The following is a 20,027-nucleotide window of genomic DNA, read 5'->3' on the forward strand; positions in this document are numbered from 1 at the left end:
CTTTCATCAAACCCCTCCATCCCCTATACAAATTATTCATGCCAGTAGCTAAATGTATTCATACCATTCTGTTTACTTTATTACTCCACTTTTATTCTGCTCTTTTCCCCACATTTGTTTACAAGAATAAAAGCCTACTCTGACAGAATTATCCCTCTGCACAACAAAAATAAATCACAGCGCTTGCACACACATCATTCACATTCAAAGAGCACAGCTAAATTATAGATGGCCCCTTTCTCCCCAAATATGCATTTCATTAGCATTTCCTTCGCCTGTTGTCTTTTTTTTCTCCCTCCTGCCCGCCTGCGTGCACGACCCACTGATGTGTGTGTGTGTGTGTGTGTGTGACTGGAGAATGGGAACAGACTTGCAGCAAAGCAGGACGCGTCCCCTTTCCCAAGCCTAATTTAGGATTCAATTACAATACTCTTTAAAAAAGCGTCGACTTCGCAATTAATTATTTTAAGATTAGCCTGACAGTAATGGGCCTCCCACCGACGCCAGCCAGCACAAGACTGGCCGCCTGCACCCCAGGACCACTCTGTCTCTCTACATATATCTATACAGCTTTCTTTTTTTCTTTATCCCCTCCCTCCCCTACCTCTACCCTTCACACTTTTCGCCCGCCTTCTCTCCATCTTCCTCTCCTGAGGAAAAAAAGACAAGAGATAAATCTTCCTAATCCTCACCTTCACTCCCTCCCTCTGTCCTTTCTTTTTCTACCTCCTCTCATTGCTGCGTTACACTTTGTTTCTTTTCTTGTTTTTGTTTTTTGTATCCCTTTGTTAATTTGCGTCGTGCTCTGATCTCTTCGGCGGTTGCCCCGCAATTGATATTGCTTCAGTACGGCGGGCTGCTTTTTTACGAGCCACAAGGGCCTTCTCCCACGTCCTCTCGCGTCCCCAGGAAATGCTGACGGATGAGCCCCGCGACAACGTGCACACGCGCGTAAACACTCGCACCCGTACACACATACACAAACGTCTGTCACCGCTGCTGCCAGGCGTAAGCGAAAAAACACGCCGCCCTCCTCCGCCCGCTTTGATTGGAGCCAAGCGATGCATTTTTTTCTCCCCCTTCCTCTCCGCCGCCGCTGCTGCTGCTTTTCCTCCCACCCTTCACCACTACCACCCCTCCACCCAACCCTGTTTTTTTTTTTTTTTTTTCTTTCCTCGTTTCGGAAATGAATGTCATCATCCATCCCCTTTCTCCCTCCGCCGCAACTCCCCCCTGTCACCCCCGGGCAAACCTCAGCCGAAGCCCCCGATTCTGTTTATTTAAATATTTGATATGTAAGCAGTCATAAAATAAATGTCAGAAGAGGGAAGGGGAATGGATATGCGGGGTGTGGGGAAAGAGGCCATTATGGGTAATGGTTTCTGATGTACGTCGCGGCCCCCACAGTGACCCCCCTCCCTTTCAACCCCGCCACGCGGACAAACCTGCACATGACGGAGCCGAGAGACGTCGGAGCAACAGGGGAATAGATGGAGCGGGCATGTGTAGTCTGAATGTGTTTGTGTGTATGTGCCACTAAGGCAGAGATGCAACAGCTACACACACACACACATACACACCCTCGTTCGACTAGCGATATGGAAAATAGGCCCTCCCATGCACAATTGACTTCTAATACATTGTATACTCCTCAAACCATCCATTTACCAGGAATTGCAATTTCAGGGGCCCTGAAAGCAGCACTTTGCCAGCACTTTATAAAAATACCTTACAAAATCTCCAGCCTCTACAAAAAGCTCTCTCTCACTACCTGCCAATTCTAGCATGTCTGTTAAAGTGACAACACAGCCTTGTTCCCGGGTATATTGAACATCGCTTTATTGACTTGCCAGGATTTCCATGTTGGACACAAGACCCGGCGCTACCTACTGTTTAGACACCCCACCGCCAATGCCATTATAAAAACACACACACACACACACACCTCTCCGAGTGCACGGAGTCTCCCAGCTAGTGGCACCCAAAGGATTACACGGCTGTGACAATTTCACCCAAGAACTGATAAAAAACGGGAGGTAGGCGGGGTGAATAAATCAAGCGCAGATGCTGAGAAAAAGAAGGAGAGACAGAGGGAGAGTAAGAGAGTCTCTCGGTGAACAACCTTGAATTTCTCCTTGATGCCGAGATGCTAAAATACTGCAGATCAGCACAAAAAGAAAATCCCCCAATTAAGAACAAAAATCATCACAAAATGTTCATTAGCGCTGATGGTATATTGGCTTGGCATTTCAGGGCCTTTTGTTCTCAAACCTTTGCCTAACAAGCTCCCAAAAGGGCTACGTGAGGGGGGAGTGACATCACATCAGGGGTCAAAAGTCAAAGAGAGGTGTTGCCGGCTGTTGACCTCCGTCACCTCCAAATACTCAATCCCCCCGTGATTTTCCCATCTGTCAGTACGCAGGAATGTCTGCGAGGCTACACACCTACAGCTTTGCCTTACATAATTATACAACATACATCTTAAACATCATATAAACACCCACAAACTCCACTTGTAACCTTGACACTCATATTCACACAAGCACAATCCCATAAGACTGGTTTCACATGTACATCTATACTCTACCCCGCCACGCACACATTCTCACATACATTGATCACATAACTGCTTTCCTCACACATACACCTTTCCATTACATCAATACACACACCTATGATTACCTACTACACACCTTCCTGCACATATAACCTAAATCTCCTCCACACACACACGCCCCCTGCTCCCCTCTGCCCCCTCCAGAGTCCGGGTCAGGGTGCCCTCCAGAGCGCCTCGCCCTCTCCGCTGTTAATTACCACTAATTGGCCCCGCTCGTTTTTTTCCCCCTGCTATAATGGAACCATTCATCTTTACTACTTAATGAGTAGGCACTGTAGTCACCAGCCAAGGTCACCCACAACTAGCATCCAAAAGACAGAAAGACACAGACTTGGAAACAACTGTGAAAAAAAGAGGAAAGAGGGAACAGTAGACGGAGATGGAGAGGTTGTTTATGCTTCAAAATACAGATGAGAAAATGTGAAATTGCTGAAGTTTCCACACATGACTCTGCTTTTGGAATGTATCCAATGTGTAAAAAAAAAAAAAAAGTTGAGAAATGTCTGGGAGCTGTGGGAGTCTGCAGTGTCCAACGCAAACCACAACACACACAGGGAATTTCCAAAGACAGACTAATTAAAATACCCGTTACGCGAGTGAAAACAATGGATCCCTCAAAACAACGCCGAAAGCGCACAGTCAAACTGAGCTGTAAATATTAAAAAAAATATTTTTCAAAATGCAGTAAGAGCCTCTTCCCCGGCTTAAGCACACATAATTATCAAAACAATCACTCCGACTGTCAGCGCAGACTCCAGCCCCAGCGGGTGAGAGGGCAACATGTTAGCCGCCTCAACTACCGTAAAAAAACATCTAATTAACACTGAATTGCTATAAATATTAGTCAAACGGTTGCTTTGTATTCATTTCTGCGGTGAGTCTCGAAATAAGGCAAGTTACTGCTGGAAAAATTGGCTTTAGTGCTTAAGAAAATAACAAATACAACTATATTTAGTGCAAAATTGTGGATATTTTGATCATAAAAGGCCCAAGAAAGCTATTCTCCTATTCCCATACTAACACTGGAGAGAATGTGTTAAGACTCAACTTTCTCATGAGGAAAAATAAAACACCACAGGAGGGTCTTTATAAGTCTGAATCCAATAAATTGTTCCCAAATGAAGTCTCTTCCCACTGAATTATTAGAAGTTCTCACAGTACACAACAAACTGTCGACACATGCACCCAGAGGCCAGCGGGTCAGACAAGACAACAATACCTTCACATTTTCTAACTGTGAGAGCAATGTAAGCTGTCAGCCTCTGCCTAGGGTAGAGCAGAGGAACGCTTCAGGTTCAAGCATCATAATTTGTCCTAGTGACTCATGCCAAAATCTGACAACCGGCTATTTTCCTTGGAAAAGTCTTTCCGTCAGAGGGGGTGCCATTGTGTTGCAGTTCCTCCGTTCAGTCTCATGCGGCGTAGCGGAAGCGATAGCAGTCATGTGCTCCTGCAGTGCTGTGGCGGCCAGCCCGGCACGGCGATGTTTGTAAATGGGACAGTTGTCTATGGATTATGTTAATGTGGTATTCCACACTCCCCTCTGGCATGTGTCTGACATTACAGTAACCTTTGCATGTTTAGCCAACAGTAACTATGGATGTTCATTGAGTAAGGAGACGCATACACGTGCGTGCACTTAGAAACACACACACACACACACACACAGGCACAGCTGCACAGGGAGATTAACTGTGAACGGCAAACATCTGCTCTTGCCAACCGTATTGATATCCTTTGGAGGAATTAACATCTTAAGGAATTAAGACATTTAAACTTCAAAATAAAGTTCACTCGTGTTGTCGATATCTAATCCAGTTCATCCGGTTTGTGTCAAAGGAGTGGCAGGAATGCAGAACACAAGTCTGGCCATATCATAGACGTGCGTAATGAAAGAAAATGAGAGTAATATCAACACTTAATATCTGTCCTCCACACCCACTGCAACACATTATAACCAAATATCTAACATAACCTCTTCTCCCACATACAGTATCTGCAGTGAATAACTATGCATGTGTCCACTGTGCATATACGTTTGGAGGAGGATGCGGTGTGAAGTTCCTTCCTAAATTGCTGAGATAAAATTGATCTAAATTAGGTAGCGATCAAGCCAGGAGTGACCGCAAGTGTCCTGTTGTGACCGGTGTCTATAAATCACCAATACATCCACACACCAGCTCTGTCCACACAAACACACACACACACACACAGTAAGCTGTAATGGACAATCTTAGGTTTGGCAAGGAAGGGAAAAGATGAAAGGAGCATGTTGTGGCTGGGAAAATACATGGTTGACCAGTCAACACAAAAGATCTACACACATAAGTGTATGTTTAAGTGTGTGTGTGCGTGTGTGACAGAAAAGGACAAAAAAAAAAAGAGAAAGAAATTGGAACTGGAAGAGAAAAAGAGACGACCCGAAGAAACAGACAAAACCCATCAACAGAAACTCGGTGCGTCGTCCGTGTCCCATCGTTTTTCTATTTTTGTCTCTCTGTGCTTCACAGACGACAGACAGCGTCTTGCTGGTGCTGTTTGGTTGTATTCTTTTTTTTTCCTCCTTCTTTTAGCTGAGCAAATGGTCCCACTGTGCCAGCGCTGATTAGGATCAACTCAAACCAAACAGCAAGACGTGTGACTGGAGTGCACAGTCTACAGTCTGGAAACAGAGACGAGTGCGGAGGCTTTGATGTGTAAAGTGACAGATGATGGTGATGGTGATGATAATGATGATGATGATATTCTCAGAGGCTGGTAAGAGGAGGAGAGGATGGTGGCAGTTGGAAGTTCATACATGAAGTCACACACGCAGACACATACACACACTATATGGATTATGCATGGGCTTCTACGTGAACATGCAATGTATCCTCATACAACGGTTCGTATGATATCTTACGAAAAGTTATTCCTCATTTTTCATGCGTTTTCCTACAAACAGCCAGCAGCACGTGTCAATTTCCGCTCGTTACATGCATACAGACATTTCAAAATAAACTTCCCAAACTACTTGGATAGGTTCAGGAAAAGATTATGGTTTAGGTTAAAATAACTATGGAAGTGGCGTAACTTAAGTACGGAAGTTACGGAACAAATAAATCGTTGTCTTCTGGTTTCACAAAGGGTACGCCTGGGTACCGTCTCCAGGGCGAAAGTCCGGTGTATTTTGACCCACCCGTCCACCACGACCTCCTCCCTACACGGCTTTTGTCGCTGTTTAAACTTCCTGGTTCATGTTTACGTGGATTATATGATTTTGTGGGATATACACGAATTATAGTGCATTATTTTTATAGGTATAGCTACGAACGGTGTATGAGAACAGCCTGGAGCATCAACACATGAAATATGCTCATTTTGTTATAAGCAGATTATTAAGATAGCCGACTAAACCAAAAGCTTAATATAAAAGACATTTTAATGCTATAAATATTCGATGAAAAATAATGTCCACAAAAAATCTTCTATTCTTATAAATAAAAAAAATCCCACGTTAAACTGCCAATTATCCTCCTCTCTTTCCTTTTTGTTCAGCTGAACTATCAGACCATTAGTTTTATTATATAAATAGAAAGGAAATGCAGAGTTTGGGGGTGGATCTTAAACATGTCATGCTAGCTCTTTGAAATTGCATTAATTGCTGCAATCACAAAATTACTCATTTCTAGAGGGACTGACCCGTATGTTTCCCATTTCCTCTTCTGTTGGCCAGGAGAGAGGAAAGAGAAGGGAAGTGGAGGCAGCAGCAGTTACTGTAAGCGGGACAGTGTTTCAGCAGTGGCCCACAGATCTGTTCAGTATAGTGTATAAATATTCGATAGGATACGCTGGCTGTCTAAATACCTCTGAACTGACTGCTGGTCCCATGGGAGACCTAGCGAGCTACTGAGAGCCAGGGACATGAGGCAGATAAAAGAGGAGAGACCGTATTTAGAGAGAAAACACAGAAAAGAACAAAAGGAGATGGCTGCAAAAGTGGAAAACAAACTGTACAGCATTGAGCACCATCTGTTTAGTAAGTATATAGTTAACTGCAATACATTTACTTATAGAGAAATAAGCCCAGAGAAAGAAAAAGAGAACGAAAGAAAAGTCCCCTTTCGGCAGCTCCACGTGGCTAATTAGCATATGTGAAGGTCAGCGTGGAGCGGTGGGGGGGATGGGTTGGGGTGCCACCACAACACCCGCTGCCATGAGACCTGGCACCCTGCCAGCCACACACACACACACATGCACACAAGGGAGGAAACCCAATATATTTGTGTGTGTGAGGCCAACAACTCGTAAATACTTCTTTTTCCTCGCAACGTTCACAAGGCTGAAGCAGGGTGAGATCCAGAGGGAGAGGATTTTAACTATGCTGACATTTGCCAGAGCTCAGATACTGATTCTCTCTCTCTCTCTCTCTTTCTCTGTGAACTCGGCCAGGCCCATTCCTCAGAAGTCAGCAGCCCTCCATGTGACTCCCTTCAAATATCGCCTACATTTCTACATCTCTGGCCTGACTGTACTCTCCCTGTTTACACAGAGAAGCCAGCAGCTAAAGTCTCAACGCGAGTAGATTTATGCAAATCCTGACCTATTGAAATTGGAAAGACAAATACAAATTCAATAAAATATCACAAAAAAGACCTGAAACTGATGAAATTACACAAACACAATTATGTTATTGTTCGATAAAAGATATTCTGTGATGTATATCAACAGGAATGCCAGCTGGTTGGATAGGTAATTACAAAAGCAGCATTTTTACAGACAGAAAACACAAAAAGGTCATAACTGTGCCAATGCAAGAAGTTGTGATTACACAATCATTATAATACTGACAAGAGCTTTTCTTTGTTTCATTGTTCAGGCTGCATAGCAAGTACTAAAAATCAGTAATAGTAACAGTAATAAGTAAGTTGTACAAGCTCCATTAAGCTATTTGAGACACAGAGGGGAAGTAAGGGCGCTGTGTCTAACCCCATACCAGACCTGTGATAAATCCTACAAGTCCCAGAATGCCAGTGGACGCCTATAGCTTTCTTGGTAGAACCCACAACTGCTGACACAGACTAAACAAGGTTGAGAAAAATGAAATTGAAATGACTATCAAATCAAATCCAAAGAGCCTCGGACTACTTCATCCACATGGAAAAGTCAAATCCTCCCATACACACAATTAACTTTCTTTCCAAAAACTGCTTTGGTTTAGATTTTTCTGCTCCCTCCGGACACCGGCGGTTCGGATAAGACAGAGCTGAGAAACAGCTGACATCAAATCAACGCCCGCTCGCAGTAATTAAATCCTTTCTTCAGGGCGTTTACACATCAACCTTTAACTCCAGGGGATGTTTTGAGTGCACAGTGGTGCAACCAGAAAAAAAACAACCTATAATTACTTTATTAAGCCAGCTAATAATACATGAGCTTACGTCGAGTGATGCAACTGGACAGTTGCAGACAGTTTTTAAAATTCATATTATTTCTAAAAATCTGAATTAATTGGCGTTTTGTGGAAACCGCATGCAGACCGGGGATAACCCCAGCCTGCCAATTACCTAAGCAGGCTCTGTGTTTCATCCAAGGAAGATGAAAAACGCTGCGCGGAGCTCTTATCGGACGCAACAGAGCAAATTAAAATTTCACTCTAGTGTTGCTAATCAGCACTGCGCTGGCTAGCCAAGACAGAGATGTAAACAAACCAACATAAACAAACGACTGACGGGAGGGATCAGAGGGCGAGAGAGAGACGTTGTGAGGGGGGCGCGGTTGAAGTTGGACTGCTTAGTGCTGACGAAAGGGGCTTTAGCCTTCTTCTGCACATAGAGACAGAGAGTACAGACACACAGTCAAGGACACACAGAAAATCTTAACTCACCCCCCAGAATAAAAAAGAAGTATCCAAACACACACACACACACACACCTGCGTGTCCACTTCCTGACCGGACCCCCATGGGCTGTCGGTCCGATGCAGAACATGTACCATAAATTAAATTCCAGCAGCCACAGTCCGGCCCATCACTATGCACAAGGCTCCCTGAGATAGCCGCATAATACAATGTGACATTGATGCATTGCTCCTATTATAAAGTCTTTGTTCGTATCACACTAATAATTCATAAGAGAGAAATGTAAACAGTATGCACTGGAGAGCACTGCGAGCAGGAATCATTTCAAGGTAAGCACATTACCAAGGATGGGATTGGGTCTAGTCCTTTGATATGTAGAGCTACTGAGCTTTGATTTCATTTCTACAAAAAAACAAAACAAAGGCAAAACACTGAGCATAATAGTGATAAATTAGTGGAAACTGTAGATATCCATTCATTTTTGTTTTATTAGGTCAGATTTTAAATGAGCCGCTGCCGCAATTATCTAAGCAACAACACTATTTCCAACTTGCTAGGCCCTCATTATTATCAACTAATTACTTTTATTGTTCTGTGTGTGTTGTGTATGTTCTGATTAGTGGATAACAGACACGTCCTTGTTACACATAACGGCTGAGACAGAATATGCCGTTTCATTTATGATATCAGCCTAAGGCGATTGCACATATGCTGTTATATTACTGCTATAGGTACACGCTGCACATAAGCAAAGAAAAACACACACTGAGCAGGAACGGCTTGGACTTAAAGCAGCTGACAAACATTCAGGCGGAAGGTCACAAACTGAACACTGAATATCGTTCTGTTGGTCCTCAATCAAATGGGCCATTCAAAAAACTAGGACAATATCATGTTGATGAGAGCAAGTTCAACACACCTCTAAATAACATATCTCACGTATCTCTGATGTGTGTGTGCACACACACACAACACACAGTGGTAGGGCTCTGTCTTCATTTTGGTGAGTGGCCAGACAAGTGAGTGTGTGTGTGGGGGTGGGATGGGGGGGGAGACAGCGGTGTAAATGAGGTGCACTCGTTTCGCTCACAGCTTGCTCCTGAAGAGAGGCAGTGGGGAGGGAAATTGAATTTGAAAGAGGGGAAACTGCCAACAGGTGACAGAGGCGTGCTCCGACCAAACGCACTCTGAAGTGAAGCGCAGTCATATCACGGGGCCAATTTGGAGGCAGTATTATGCACTACACCGCTCGCCTTTCTCACACAGCCTGTCAGTGCACAGGAGAGCGGTGCTGCCGCTCCAAATATGAATTAAACATGGGCCTTTTGTAGCGTGAATATACTGCCGCTGAAATGTTGGTAGAGTCGAGAAAAAAACACAGTCGCACATGCACTCACTCCTGAAGTGGAAAACTGAAGGTAAAAAAAAAAAAAAAAAAAAAAAAAAAAAAAAAAATTTGCAGTATATAATGTTAAATATAAGATTTCTTTTTAGGGAGCTGATTTGTTGGATTTGCACAAAAAAATGAATATGAATAGTATAGAATATGGCTCTTATAACTTTATGCTGACTGAGGTGTCATATATATATATAAATAATGAGTAACAATTACTGTAGTAAGGAGTGAGATTACTGTAGGTTTCTAGTGACCATTTTATCAGTGCCTAATTTCATACAATCAATACCGCAGCAAACCCTCCCACGCTAAAACATTCACTTAATTTCCCCAGCATCCAACGCAAATTGCCTTTGATTGAAACAATGTAGGCTAATGAACTGCCTTTGTTTTGCGAGAGGCAGACAGTATAAGCTATGCTCAACCACCTTGCCCTCCAGTCGTCCAGATGTGCCATCCGGCACTACGAATAATTTAGTGCATCAAAAACAACCGCAGAATAAATGGTTCTTCTGGAGAAACGCGGTGTTGTTTGAGGGCAGAGTTAGTTGTGAACTGGCATGCGACTCCCTCCCCTGGCTGTATAGGTCTGCACGCTATAGTGACACATCAGTGTTTCAGCACAGGGTTGGGGGACACCCAGGGATCCTTGAGTATGTTCCCCCCAAAGGAACAGAGGGAGGAATACTTAAATAATTAGTAACACATTCTTCCCTCCCTCAGCTGTTACCACTGAGGTGCCCTCGAGCAAGGCATTCAACCCCCAGCTGCAGCCGTGGCCAACAGAACTCAGTTTGTGGGGGTTGTTGTGTAAAACTGTGGTTGTGAATAAGAGTGTTTCCAGAAAAAAGTGAGGTTTTTAACTTATATTTCAAATACATATTTTGATATTTGCAACTATTATATTATATATGAACATCACATGTATAAGATACATGTGTATGCAATTTATAAAAAATCCAGCTTGAATTATATTTATATCTAATATAGAACAAACAAAGCTGGACAATCCTCAACAAGATTTAATTCAAGATTATAACTCCACATGAAGACACTATTTACTTTTTGAGCTGACATTGCAGTGTTTTTGTACAGTCTTTTCTTTATGGGAAAAATTATGACAATAATTATCTGGAGCAGCCTAAAACCTTCATAAAACTTCAATTATTGCGTTGGACGGCCTCCAAGTCTGGAGTATTCCCATAAGACGTGAATGCAGCATCACTACAGAGCCATGGCCAAGGATCCCTAAGAGAAAGAATCCTCCTTTTTTTTTTTTTTTTTCTGAGTGCAGTCTGCCCAGCGGGGCCACAGGGAACCAATCAGATGGCAGACTGGGTGTCAACTGTGAGGCTGGGAGTACGGAGAGCTTTTTAGCCAGTTTACCTCCACTATTCAAATCTAGAGCTGCTGCATGGGAATAAACGAGGCGCGCAGAAGCGCTCCGGCTCGACACGGAGCGCACGGAGAGGAGAGGAGACGAGAGGAGAGGAGACGGCCGCGGTGTCCGTGACATTTTCCAGATCAGTTTAAACACGAAGAGATGAGAAATATTACAGAGCGTTTCAGCGTTTATAATGATCATTAATGTGCAATTTATAGGAATATTTTTACTTTTGTTCGACGAGCGCCTCGAACACAACGCGTCCTCTAAACAGGGCGGTTTCGCAACGTGTCTGACACCACGTCGGCAGAGAGAGAGGTGAATCTGCCCAACACCACCACAATGTTGCTTTTTAATCTCCCGGATAAAAAAAAATAAAATAAAATAATATGGAGAGTATACACACAACAAAAATATGAACTATAGAAACACAGCTTCTGATTTATAGCCTATTAATTATTGTATAGGCTCGTTAAATAAAGCCTATAATCAATGAAGCTGATTTTGTAGAAATACATATTTTTGCTATTTAGGTTTTTTTTTCCCTTTTGTTTGTGCCATAAGAAAGCAGGCAGGGGGGGTTAGGAAATACGGGTCTAGGATAAAACTGTTTCAAACATGTAAAACAATGATTTCTTTGTAGTTGTACTGCTTCACTGTACTTTTTGTACCAATAACAAATTTGAACATAAGAAAGCAGGCAGGTCGAATATTTTTTACACAAGTCAGAATTATATGCACATGAAATGGTCTTTCTTCTGCATAAATATAAATGTAAAAAATATTAACCCAGGTACATTTTCTCATATAGGCCCTATAATTCACTTAACAACACTCTCTGTCCACACATAATGGTCCTTTGGAGTGGATTTGTGGTCAACACACACACACACACACACACACACACACACACACACCTGGTATAATGATGAGTGACACACCAGCGCTGCTGAGAGAAGTTCCCTGATGCAACACACCGGCTGACTGAGAAAGTTTCCCCCCAAAACTCACCTGCGTCCTGCCAAGGCCTTGCCCTCCTCCTCCTCCTCCTCCTCCTCCTGAATGAGGATGGTTTCTCTGCTGCCCTCCTCCTCCTCCTCCCCAGCCACCGTGGGCCGAGGTGGCTCCATACTGGGGCCCCACGTCTTTCCCCAGGCCCATGCCGGCTTGCTGCTGCTGCTGCGCCGATGCTGAGCCGCTGTAGTCTTGATATGCACCTCCGTAGCCCCGCATCATGGGGCTGGGGGACGTCAGCAGCTGGTTGAGTGTCGGGGTGGCCCCTGAGGGATGCTGCTGCTGCTGCTGCTGCTGACTCGGTCCTGGGAACCTCTGAAAGCCTCCAGAAGCAGCAGCTCCTAGGGGAGCTTTACCGTGGCTTGCTGATGAGGAGTTGCTGCCCATCATCATGTTCCCAGGTTGCCTGCACCCAGAGGGGCCCCCCATCATCCCGTAGGCCCCTCCACCACCACCATACCCCGCCCGGTACCCAGAATACTGATTGTACTGGCTGCTGTTGTGGTGGTACCCTGCTTCGTGGGAGTTCTCCATGCTGCTATTATGTGCCGAGGTGTGCGTTATCCCCATCCCACTGCCTTGCTGCTGTCCGCCATGTTGCTCATAACAAGGCCTCGGAGTGTAATAGTTGTTGTTGTTGAACTCAGAGTTGTTACTAGTTGGCCCCAAGTTAGAGTGTTCATACCTGGCACCCATCATCCTCTCTTTACAGGTGAGCTCCACCTCACCTTTACCTGGCATGTGCTGCTGCTGCTGTGGCTCCACCTGGCCCCCCAACAGGTTCTCCTTTCCACCGTGGTGTTGGTGATCCATCCCCCGGTCCCCACGGGGCCCCTGGCCGTTGTTACTGTTGTTACTTTGGATCTGTCGCTGCTGCTGCTGATGTGGCGCAAATTGGCCGAATTGCGGCTGCTGCTGCTGCGGCGGTGGTGGTGGTTGTTGAGACTGAGGGGGATCTCCACATTTCAGCTTGTGGTTCGCGATCAAACCCGTTTCCATCGAGGAAGTGGTTGAGTTAGTATTCGAAGAAGCCGGCGCGGCGGACGTGAGGTTATTCCCATCCTTGTCGTGGTGGCCGCCGTCCGACGACACGTTGCTGTGAGTCGTGGAAGTTGAATGAACCATGTTGTTGAGCTCGCTCCGGCGGTGGTTGTGATGGTCTACATTATTCAGAGTCCCATCTCCGGCGCCCAGCATCGGTCCAGTCCGCTGCTGTACGGTGCCTCCTCCTCCTCCAACACCTCCTCCAGCCGATTTCCCCGAATTGAGCTCCACTGAACCCAAACCGCTGGATAATTTCTTATTCTTGTTATTAGTTCTGGTCGGAGCCGATGCAACTTGCGCAGCCATGGTCACTCCAACATCTCCTCCTCCTCTACAGCGCGCAGTGACAGCGAGCTCCGACCAGCCGTGTGAGCACACGCACAGAGAAATAACACAAGAGAGGGAAGAAAAAACAAGCTGGGAGGAGAAAAAATAGATTCAGTGGAAAAAAGCAAGCTTTGTTCTATAGCGCTGGTGTTGCTGTTGTTGGTGCGTCAGTGAGGCTTCATCATGTTGAAAGTTTCTCTCTGCCAAGGCTTTAAACGAAACTTTTTTTTTCTCCTTCCCCCCTCCGCCTCTTCTCCTCCATCCCGGTTCTCGGTAATATGTAGCAGCGTCTCCCGGAGCCCTTGTGGCCCAGCATGGCATGAGAGAGAGCGGGCTCTTACCAGCTTATCCACCTCCAGGGCTCCGGCAAGCCTCGCATGGAAAATCCGGACTGGAGTAGCGAGCCATTACGCGCTCTGCATTTTGATGTGTTTTTTACGCTTTGAAGACTCATTTTACGTTAATAAAAGACATATTTACATTGATGTTGGCAGTATTTACATTTTACAATTACTACATTTCCTTAATGTCACCATAAAAATCCAGATTTCTTTGACACAAATTGCGCGTCAGACTGTCAACAAGGAGTGCAATCCTTCCCCTTTGGGTTTAAAGTGCATATTACTTTTAAACAAACAATAGCCGTGACAGATTTCCAATTTACGCACGAGGCATTGTTCCTCTTTGTCCACATGGATCCTTCCAAATAAACCCACCAGCAGATGTTAAGTTTGCCCGAGTGAGTTTCTGCGCAGTTATCCAGATCTGATTTTCCCTCTTCCCATCCTCTCTCTCTGTCCCTCGGCTCAAGCCAGTTCTCTGCAGCTCTGACAGGAGTCGGACACGCAACCACAAGCTGTGCGCAATAATGTTACCATCGGAATAAGAATGTAATCACACTTTATAGCTGCTATAATGTTGTAATATCTGTACCACAGAGTTCATCCTCTACGATCACTTCTTTTTCAGCCTGGAAAAGGAGTGAATGTTCCCTTTCAACAAAAGAACCATAGCAAATTGTGTAATAAGAGGGGAAATATCACAAACTATAAACTATATAATATTCTACAGGACTATTCGGTGTGATAGCAGATAAAAACTCAGTGCGATTAGGTCACTTTAAAGTCACTCTCCATAGGAATGTAATATGAATATTATGAATATTAAAGCCATTCTTCATTAAGGTCTTATTTGAATAAAAGGCTACTTTCTTTAATTTCCTTCATTGGCTTTACTTTGTCAGATAGGGGAGCCTGTCTGAAATGATAATGAAATAAAAAAAAAAAAATCAACCCCAGGCTGCAGTGTAGGACCACACAAAAACCAAAGTCTATACAAGATATGCTATCCCATCAGTGGTATTCAAACATGAATGTAAAATAGTGCTTAGTAAAAGAAGCTGGGGTGTCTGTTGGGACTTGAATGAGCAGAGGGTCTGCTTTGATGAGATCAGATGCATTTGATCAACAGAGGGAGCTGTGGATGAAAGCGGGGTGGAGGGTGCGGAGGGGTTGGAGGAGAGGGGAGGGGTGGGAAGAGAAGGATTTTTTGGGGATGAGAGTTGTGCTGAGGATGGCCGTGATAATGAAGATGACTGGTGGCGGCGGTGGGAACAAATGTGATGATGACAACGGAGACGCCAGCGGTGGAGGTAATGATGACCATAGTAATGGCGATGACTAGTGTAGTGATGATATTTTTCTAACACCTAATTGTTGCTTCAGGTCACATATTGGTGAAACAAGGAGGCACAATTCACTCTGTCTTATATATACTGTGTATGGTGTAAGATAATTCACTATGAAGCCATGTTCATGACAATGGGAAGACCCCTGCTGGAGATACAGTGTTGGTACAAGTTAGAGCTTAAAAAAATTAATAAATGTATTAAAAAATACAAGGCTTGTGTTTCAGAAATGATCGAGAGGGTAGGGCAGCCTTATGCAAAAATATTTAACTTCATGAAGAAAAAAATCATATTACAGCAATCTAATTTTTCTAAATAGAGGCTCACTCATAGGAGAATAAAAGTGAGTGACATCCCTAGAAACCTCTCCCAGCCGTTTGCCTTTATGAGCCCATATGGCGGAGAATAACAGCTATAATGTTGTTATGGTCCAACTACAAAGCCTCCATGGTGTTCACCATTCAGTATACTCAGGCCCAGCCTATAGCATCAACAAGACCAGATGGCTATTTATCTATAGGACACCCTGAGAAGGCATCACGTTTACACCCTCTGTGTATGCGAGAGTGAGAGAAATGTGTAGGTGAAAGAAAACAACTGCTGTTGTGTACGTGTAGACAAAACGACATCGCCTCAAATGATCAAGAATCTCTTCGTGTTGGTGATTGCTTATGTGCACCTTTTCTGATTAGAACGAGCCTCGTCCACACATCCACACCCTTTCACGCTCTCTGTACTTGGTGCACATGACGATTCTGGCTCCCATCAGTGTCCCAGATCAAAGCCTCGGCTCTGATCTCATCTAGAGCAACACTAAGGCTGACAGTGAGGGGACCTGGAGCATTAGCATATTCTATGATGGCGCCGGGCTTTTCAAGCCGTTGCCTCGGCTGCAGCTCTGGGTGTGCGCGCTTTGGCTTTGCAACTCTAATTTTCCTCCCTCGCTCATTAAAAAAAGCCCACTGTTCTCCTATTAATTCGCAGACACACTGATCTGTTTGAATGGCGAGGATGGGTGTGTGTGTGTGTGTGTGTGCGGGGAGGAGGAGGGGGGCGGTGGAGGAGGGCAATGGCTCAGCGCATTTGCATTTATGTTTAATTTATAACCTTCAGGGGCCCCCTGATGCAGCAAGATTGAAACAATAACTCCAGACAAACACGGGGAAGAGAGGAGGAGGAGCCGGAGGAGGGTGGATGGAATTAAAAATATACAGATCTGGGATGGTATGTGCTTTGCATATGTGTGTGAGTGTGTTGGTAAGGATGCTGTTGCTGTGTGTGTGTGCCCATGTGGATGAGTATTCATTCGTGCATCTGCATCAAGGTGTATCTGAAACTCACACACACACACAGAGAGAGAGAGAGAGAGGCAGAGGTCTCCAATCCGCGGGGGGATAACATGCCACGGTGAGTGTCTGTCAGGAGGAGAGCTGGAGTCTGTTCCGGGGGAGTCTGCAGGGATCTCCCCCTAGCAGCATAGAACAGAACAGCACAGCACAGCACAGCAGACAGCAGCAGCAGCAGCAGCACAAGCCTGGCCAAGCACAGAAAGTGGGTCAGCCCAAAACACACACACACAAACACACACATGCACGCTCAGATACACTCGCACACAGCTCAGACGGATGCAGCCCTGGTGTCACACTGTGGGTGTGTTTGAAAGAAAAAAGAGAGAATGCACTTGTGTACGTGAGAGAGAGCATGGTAGTATATTTTGTATTAGTGATGTTGAAGAGGGAGGGGGGGGGCTTGTTTAAGATGAGGGGTGGATGGCTAAGGAGGAGGAGAAGGGGGTGTGGGGTGTGTGTAGCTGAGACAAAAAGCCAGCCAGCCATTGTGAGCACACCCTATGGAAGTGCATCAAATTGATCCATAGTCTTTTCATTTCAGGCTTGGGTAAATAACAGCATTTGCATTGATCAGTCTGCAAAACCAGGCAACGATGGGCTTGGGAGCATACGGTATGTGCGTGTCTGTGTATGTGTGTGTGTGTGTGTGTGTGTGTGTGTATGTGTGTGTGTGTGTGTGTGTGTGTGTGTGTATGTGTGTGTGTGTGTGTGTGTGTGTGTGTGTGTATGTGTGTGTGGCTGCTAACAAAATACATCTCTTATTCCTTTCTGCTCCTTGCGGAGTCGAGGGCCTCACCAGAGCCCTACAAACGGCTATGATGGATAAAATGTTTTCAACAACACTTGAGAAGAGTGGATGCTATTGTGTCCGCCCGTACACCGAAAACACAGAATCACAGAATTCCCAGGACGCCGCATGCTCTATTTATGTGTTATGAAAAACATGACTCAAAAGAAAAACGGAAAACAGCCATGCTCTACTTTCACTGTCAGCTATCATGTGAAGTGTGAAGAGGAGGAAGAGGATGAGAGCGAGATACAGACGGGGGAGAGGAGAGTGATTTTCTTCATCCACAGATCCTATCCTGGAGGTGACAGGGGACTGGGCTCTCAGGAACCTCCCCCCACCTTCTACCTCCATCCCTTCCTCCTCCTCCCCCCTTCTGATGCCTGTCACTGCTCCTCTCCCTCCCTCCCTCCCTTCTCCTGACTGGAGGAGTGTGTGAAGTGTCCCCCGAGAGGCACAGACTCAAAGATGGTATTTACAAGATCCACACTGAGCCCACTTTTAACTGCCTGTGAAGAACTTCTCCCGCCGCCTTTGATGTGCAAACCTAATGGGGAAGAGCTCGCCGGCAGTCATTGCATATGTTAGCGAGGCAACGTGAGCTAATCCGCTAGCATCGCAAGGTAGACTTCATGCTGCTTGTAGCGAGCGAACACTTCAAATGCTGTATAGCTTTGGTGCATCGCTGCCCTTGGAAAAAAAAAGTCCCTATTGGCGTTAGAAGCTGACGCGATGCATCAACTGTTACAGCAATTTAGTGGCACCAGCAGCAAAAGATGAACACTTTGCTTATTTCACAGTGGACTTAGCATATTCACGAGTTGATACAGAAGCCTGTTGATGTCATAAAGACTAGTGTAAAAACTCCCTACGATGTGCAAAATGTAAAACCAGTGGCATGATCCAGTTTACAGTAAGTACATCAGCAGATCCTCTACCCATTCTTTACTGGGATTTTTTTTTTTTTAAAGTGGTGCAATAAATCAGAAAGCTTTTTTATTCCCCTGCCACTTGACATTTCTACCCAGATGGGATGACTAACATCAACAAAGGAGTCAGCAGAGCGAGCTCTCCCACATCGAAAAAACCCGCTACAGCCTTCAGGTCTGTTTAAAGCAGTTTTTCCTTTGTTCTGCTTTCTGGCATAAGTGGTCTTGGGGAAAGAGAACTGATGCATCAAGAGCAACTGGCGCCCCCTGCCTTCTGTCAATTGAAAGGTCAAAGGTCAGACTTGCGGACTTATATGCTCAGTTAAAGCTACAGTGGGTAAAAATGGAGCAAATATGATTTAAACAAGTTATTTTTTATAAAACTGTCACTATATCCTGATAGTAGTGCATGAGACAGGTGAAAAATATCATGCACCTCTGTGTCTTCCGGTGCTCCTACTGGAATCTGCAAGATTTCACAGACCGGAGGAAAACAACCAATCAGAGCCGAGCATGAGTCTGCCGTCCAGCTTCTGTCTATGAGAGCCACGAGTCAATCACTCGCGAACTCCAACCAAACGGTCAAACTAGGCAGCGCTGATCAAATATGAATCAATATTCTATTAATGTAATGCCTATCTCTTGCCTCAAATGTATTCATCTTGTGGTGTACTGTTTATCTGTATAATGAGAGAGTTTATGACCCGGCAGCCTTGATCAGCTCTCTCTGAAATGACCTGTGATTGGCAAAAGTCTCCCGTCACGGGCTAGATTTTTAAGGCCTGAAAACAGAGCCATGAGGAGGTGCAGAAATCTAGTTTTCTCTCAGAACACTTCAATTATAATATGCTGAAAGATTATTATGGAATTTTTGCCCAATGATGCCAAAAATATTCTGGCTACTGAAGCTTTAAAGCGCAAACTCACACACACAATATGCAGAGGTAAAACACTGACGCTCCTCCAACTTAGTTTTATCTTTAACAACGGCACAGAGAAGGAAGGCTTTCATAAAAAAAAAAACTAAAAAAAACAGAAGCATTTGGAACGATTTTGAATTAGGCTAATTAGGTTTGTGTTTTGTTTGTTGTTCAGGAGGCATGATCAAAGTGATATTTCACCAATTTGTGTCAGCTCCGGAGGAGAGGAGGAAGAGTTTGGAGAACGCTGCCTATTAATCTCCACAGGTTCAGCGTGCTGTGCGTTAGGGACGGTAATCAAAACAAGAGAATTATGAATAATGAAAAGTGTTGACCAGAAATGAAACAAAACAGGAGATTTGTGCTTTATTAGTGGCTTATTAGTAACAGGATTGGACTCTATGTTTTTTTTCATATTTTCCTGTTTTCCAGCTCTTTAAAAGGGGGGGGGGCTTCAATTTCAATGCATGCTCAATCCTCCCTGCTCAGCCAGAGTGGAAGAAAAAAAAAAATCAAAGGGATGTGGATGGCTTGACCCAGGAGCTCAGAGTCTGAGAGCAACTGGCTGTTTTGATCTTATCTAATATTTATGAATAACTTCCTTGATATTTCCTTCGCTCCATGAAGCCGTCCGCTTTTACAGTGTTACACAATGATGTCTTAGAGGGGCGATGACGGAGATCAAACGGGGACTGGGCTCAGAATACAGAGCGCTCTCTCTCTCTCTCTCTCTC

General features: G+C 44.7%; 1 protein-coding gene across 6 annotated transcripts in view; it reads right to left on the reverse strand.

The window, feature by feature from the left end:
• Positions 1 to 20,027, reverse strand: part of LOC141752062 (AT-rich interactive domain-containing protein 1B-like) — a 235,278-nt gene that overhangs the window by 186,552 nt on the left and 28,699 nt on the right. For 3 of the 6 annotated variants that reach the window (XM_074609860.1, XM_074609859.1, XM_074609858.1), the window contains exon 1: positions 12,248 to 14,419. The exons of 2 other annotated variants lie outside the window; for them this stretch is intronic. In XM_074609860.1, the coding sequence (XP_074465961.1) occupies positions 12,248 to 13,600 (1,353 nt within the window). In that variant the 5' untranslated portion in view covers positions 13,601 to 14,419. Of the gene's footprint in view, positions 1 to 12,247; positions 14,420 to 20,027 lie in introns of those variants that run through there. One more of the 6 variants, XM_074609861.1, reaches the window with a different exon arrangement.

This window comes from Sebastes fasciatus, chromosome 15, assembly GCF_043250625.1.
Source record: "Sebastes fasciatus isolate fSebFas1 chromosome 15, fSebFas1.pri, whole genome shotgun sequence".
Lineage (NCBI taxonomy): Eukaryota > Metazoa > Chordata > Actinopteri > Perciformes > Sebastidae > Sebastes > Sebastes fasciatus.